Source organism: Myotis brandtii, unplaced genomic scaffold, assembly GCF_000412655.1.
Source record: "Myotis brandtii unplaced genomic scaffold, ASM41265v1 scaffold36, whole genome shotgun sequence".
Taxonomy (NCBI): Eukaryota; Metazoa; Chordata; class Mammalia; order Chiroptera; family Vespertilionidae; genus Myotis; species Myotis brandtii.
The window spans coordinates 3,993,443-3,998,673 of record NW_005363836.1 but is presented as its reverse complement, the minus strand read 5'-3'; the positions used below and the strand labels follow the sequence as shown (position 1 = coordinate 3,998,673).

At 39.4% G+C, this 5,231-nt stretch overlaps 1 protein-coding gene across 1 annotated transcript in view; it reads right to left on the bottom strand.

The window, feature by feature from the left end:
• Window positions 1-5,231, bottom strand: part of LOC102250129 (serine/threonine-protein kinase TNNI3K) — a 317,621-nt gene that overhangs the window by 265,593 nt on the left and 46,797 nt on the right. The window contains exon 6 of the mRNA XM_005871916.2: window positions 2,630-2,740. Coding sequence (XP_005871978.1) covers window positions 2,630-2,740 — 111 coding nt within the window. The remainder of the gene's footprint in view (window positions 1-2,629; window positions 2,741-5,231) is intronic.

Sequence of the window (5,231 nt, the reverse complement as noted above, 5' to 3'; positions counted from 1 at the left end):
ACTGGGGGGGATAGGCCAGCCAGCCCAGCCCCTGAGTGGGGTAGGGATGACTGATCAGGGGCCAGCAGCCTGGAGGAGGGGGGCCATGATTGGTTGGCCAGCTGGCCCTGCCCCTGATCAGAGTGGGAGGGCTGATGGGGGGCAGAGCTGGCTGAGGGGAGGGGCCATGGGCTAATCAGGGTGGTAGGGGCCCATTGGGGCTGGGAGGAGGGGCTGCAGGCAGTTGGCCAGTTGGGGTGGGGGGCCGATCAGGGGATGGTCCTGTCAAGGGAGGGGCTACTAGCAATCAGGGTGGGGAAGGCCAATTGGGGGTGGGACTGGCCAGGGGGAAAGGGTCACAGGGGGTTGGCCGGCCACCCCGTCCTTGATCAGGGTGGGAAAGGCCAATCAGGGGAGGGGTCAGCTGGGGGGAGGAGCCGAGGAAGGTTGGCTGGCCAGCCCCACCCCCCAATCAAGCCAGTTTGCTGGCCACAGTCGGTGTCACGGTGACCGGTTGCTCTGGTTGTTATGGCGTTCTGGTTGCTGGGTTTTTATATATATAGATTGTTATTTTACTTTTAAATTGCTTATGTAATTTTTCCTGGGTATTCATTTTGTGTGTGCAACTACATTATAAAGTGCTTAGGGGGAAATACAATGTCATATGTTCTTGTATCGTTCCCATATTCTAGCACTATGCTATGAAAAAAGTAAAGGCTCAAAAATATCTGTTAAATGAATGAACGACTATGAGGGCAACTAAAACACATTGAAATTGAGTATTTATTACAATTAATAGTTTTGAAATAAGTCAAAGAAAAAATTCTGCATTTTTAATATGAGGTTTTTGGGATACCATTATCTTTTATTATCTGATCTATAACTTATTTAGTCTATTAGATAAGAAGAGAATAAAGCCTAATAAATGTATACCTGTTTTATGCACCATTGATGAGTGACATTAAAAGTCATTAAATGTTACAACAGCTCATAAAGGAAGATAGAGAACCCATGGAGAATTGCAAAAGAAAAGTAGAGAACAATTTGGAATTATATTAGTAGAATTTTCCCTAAGGCTTGTAGAATCAATATGATAGTTCCTTCCAAACTATGATTACAAAGCAAGAAAAGAGCTATTTGAGTAGGAAATGAAAAGACAAAGCTCTTAACCACCTTGCTATTGACCCTGTTTTAGATCTAGCACTTGCATATGTAATTAATTTAGCACCAGGCAAAAAGGATTTTGCTTTACAAAAAAATATTCTGTCATTTTCCTGGTATTCAGAGCTCGAAGGTGTTTCACTAGCACTCAAGGTCTACATCAAAAATTCTTCCACTCAGGCTTCTTGATACTTACCTTTCATTTACTTTATCACTGGCCTCAATTGGTTTATTTTTTATAAAAAGATTATACTTAAGTGACTCTATATGGATTTCCCCTCTCTTAATTAACACAAATTCCCTAATACTTACAATGAATGTCACTAAAAAGGTTTATTTTGTGGGAAATAAGATGACATAGTAAGGAGTGAAAATGTCAACATGAAGAAAACTACTTTGCTATTAATATGCTAATACTTATTGAAAGTAAGAGCCTTACAGTGTGACACCTGACCTCATCTCCATCACTCCACCTCCAGCTCACACTACAGTAATAACGTTGGCTCACTCGCATCCCTCAAACACATCTAGCTCTTTTCTACCTCAGGGTTTCTATATGTGCTATTATATATATGATACATAGTGTCACTATCTATACATATAAAAGGCTAATATGCAAAGTGTCCCCTCGGGAGTTTGACCAGGAGACTGGGAGTTCTATCGCTCACTATGACGTGCACTGACAACCAGGGGGCAGCGCGGAACAAAGGAAGGCCCCGGCCAGCAGCTGGAAGGCCCCAATCGGCCCTGATTGCCGGCCAGGCCTAAGGACCCTACTCGTGCATAAATTTCATGCACTGGGCCTCTATTATAGCTTATAAAATGGTACCTACTTCTTCATCACTCTGTTTTCATTTTACATCATTTTATTATTTCCTAGTACTCACTACTAACATTGTATAATATTTTACTTTCTTTATTGTTTGTCTCATCCCAACAACTAAACTCTAAGATAATGAATATTTGCCTGTCTTTCTTGCTATGTTACTTCAACAACTAGATCAGGATCTAGTGCACAATGAATAATCTTTCATTGAGTCCTTACTCTGTATGAAACAATCAGCAAAGTGCTTTACATGGATTATCTAATTTAATCATTACAATAGGTTGTTTACTATTTCTATTTTATAAATGAAGAAAACATAGATAGATGTCTTGATGTACAGTAACTTGTTTGAGGTAAACATAGTAAGTGATGGAAACTAAACTTAGACTATCCTAAACTTAGACTCTTACTTACTGCTGTAAAGTCTCTGTGTATCAAGCCATTTTTATATTAATTGATGCTTTATTACACTGTTATAAAGTAGATTGAATTGACTATCAAAAGAACATTTATAGCTTAATTTGATCCAAAAAATAAATGAGTGGGTTTAGTAGCTAAAAAGTAAACAACTTCCAGGAAGCCGGTATTTGAAAAGAAGCCAGTATATGAACAAGAATACAAAGAGGCAGGTTTATTTTTACAGGTAACTAAGGTGTGACTTACCTCCAGGTGACCAGCTATTGTAGCAATATGCAGGGCAGTGAGACCACCATACCCAACCTGCTGTATGTCAGCTCCACTGTGAAGCAGGGAAGTGATCAATTCTGCACTATCCTGTAAGGAAACACATCCTTAGTGTTACCTTTATACTAATAGCAGGTCTGAATGCTGTATAACAGGATGTATTGGTTCCCTAACTGTCAGACAGTTTAGGTACCCAAAGAAAACCTAAGTGATTTCTGTCATAGCAAGGAGCAGCTCTCAGATGGTTGAAATGTAGAAACAAATGACAGGCCATTCAGTTACAATCCTATACCACCTGACCATGAAAGACAGAAAGGACATTTACCTATGGTGAGGCTCTTGCAAATTGAATTCCAACTTACGTATAGGACACTCGAATAAATGTCCTTTCTCTAGTGACTGCACTATTGAACTGACGGCTGTGGACTATTTTATGGTAGTTTAGTAATTGCTTCTTCTCTACTGCATATGGGTCATGGGCTCTATATATAATTAATCAATAGAGTCTTTCTTAACTTGACTCATTATAATAGTGAAAATGTTGGGAGTATCATTGGAGCTTATAAGTGAGAATAAATTATTCAAATGACAAAGTAATATTTATGTTATTTATACTATTATTTGCATTGTGTTTCTATCTCTGAAGGGACATGGAACTTTGAAATAATATTAATAGCAATTACCACTCATTGAATTTCATTATGTAATTAACCTTTTATACCTGGTACATGGTAGAACTTCAAAAATAGTTGATAAAAACATATTAAACATAAAAAATGAAATATTTCTCTAAAAAAACTTTATGAAAAATTATTTTTAAAACCCAAAATTTATGAGTCAGAACACTCAAAAGAGTGATGTGGAGGGTCACATAGTCACAAAACACCAGATATGGAAGGGAATGCAAAGAAAGTTCTTCCTGTTTAACCCTCTCCCTCAAAGTAAGAATTCAAACCACAAGTTCTGTAATACTTGGCCCATCAACATCTCAAACATACTCAGTGACAAGAATGTCAAGTAGGCGCAGGATCGGCCACTGCATTTATGCATATACATATCATTTCAAATACTGCTGGTTAAGAAATTCTTCCATTAAAAAACAAAGTTTAGGGGGTTCCAGTCAAGATGGTGACATAGGTAAATGTAGTACTGGAATCCTTCCACAACTACATCAAAATTACACGTAACCTACCGAAAAACCTTCATTCAGAACAGCCTGAAATCTAGCTGAACAGAAGTCCTACAACTGAATATATAAAGAAGAAGCCACATTAAGACTGGTAAGAGGATGAAGATTCTGAACAGGCTGGTCCCACACCACATGTGGTGGATAAAAAATCTGGAGGGATATCTTGGCTGCAGAGGTCCTCCCTGAGGAGCGAGGGGTTCCAGCCCCACACCAGCCCACCCAGCTGATGGTTCCAGTGGTAGGAAGAGAAGAACCCATAACTTCTCTCTGTAAAAAACAGTGGGAATTGTGGCTGAGTAGGAGGGAAGCTGGACTCCTAGGCATTCCTCTTACAAAGCCCACACAGGGACTTACTCAGACTCAGTCACTCTGAGTTCCAATGCTAGACACACCAGGAGCACGTGGGGAGGAGCTGAGTTGTCTGCCATTGGGGCAACAGAAGGAGAGGCAGCTTTCTCTCAGACAGAAGTGCTGGCAGACACCATTGTTCCTTTGTTGAGCCCTCCTCCCCCTGAGCCTGCAGGTGAGTGCCATATCTGAGTCTCCGTCAAGCTGACTGACACTGTTTGCCCGGGCCTGATAATTCCACTAAAACTTTCACCATATCCACAATGAGGCTCTTTTGCTTTCTTATCATTTGTGTGTTCACTGGAGTAGCACTTTTAATTTCCTTCAAGAACTTTTCCTTTCCACTCACAACTTGGCTAACTGCTGGCACCAGAGGCCTAACTTTTGCCCTATCTTAACTTTCAACATGCATCCTTCACTAAATTTAATCATTTCCAGTTTTTTATTAAAAGTGAAAAACTTGCAATGCTTGCTTCACTTAGAAGCCATTTGAGAGTTATGACTTGGCCTAATTTCAATACTGTTTTTGTCTCAGGGAATAGGGAGACCTGAGGAGAGGGAGGAAGTAGTGAGCAGCCAGTTGGTAGAGCAGGCAGAACACACACAACCTTTAGCGATTAAGTTCACTGTCTTACACAGATAGGCACAGTTCATTCCCCAAAGCAATGACTGATTACAGATCAGCATAACAAATATAATAAAAATGAAAAAGTCTGAAATATTTTATAATTACCAAAATGTGACACAGAGACATGAAGTGAGCAAACTCTATTGGGAAAATAGGGTTAGATGAAGGGTTGTCACAAACCTTCAATTTGTAAAAAAACAGAATCTGCAAAGCGCAATGAAATGAGGTTTGCCAGTAGTTTCCAAATCTACTCTGCACATCTACTCTACCAAGAAAATTAAATAAATATTTCATCTTCTTTTATTATTCCATCGGCTCCTACTGCTCAGTCTATAGACATTTGTTTTCTCTATTTAAAAAAAAAAAAACACAACAAATTTTTTTATTTTTATTATTTATTTATTTATTTATTTATT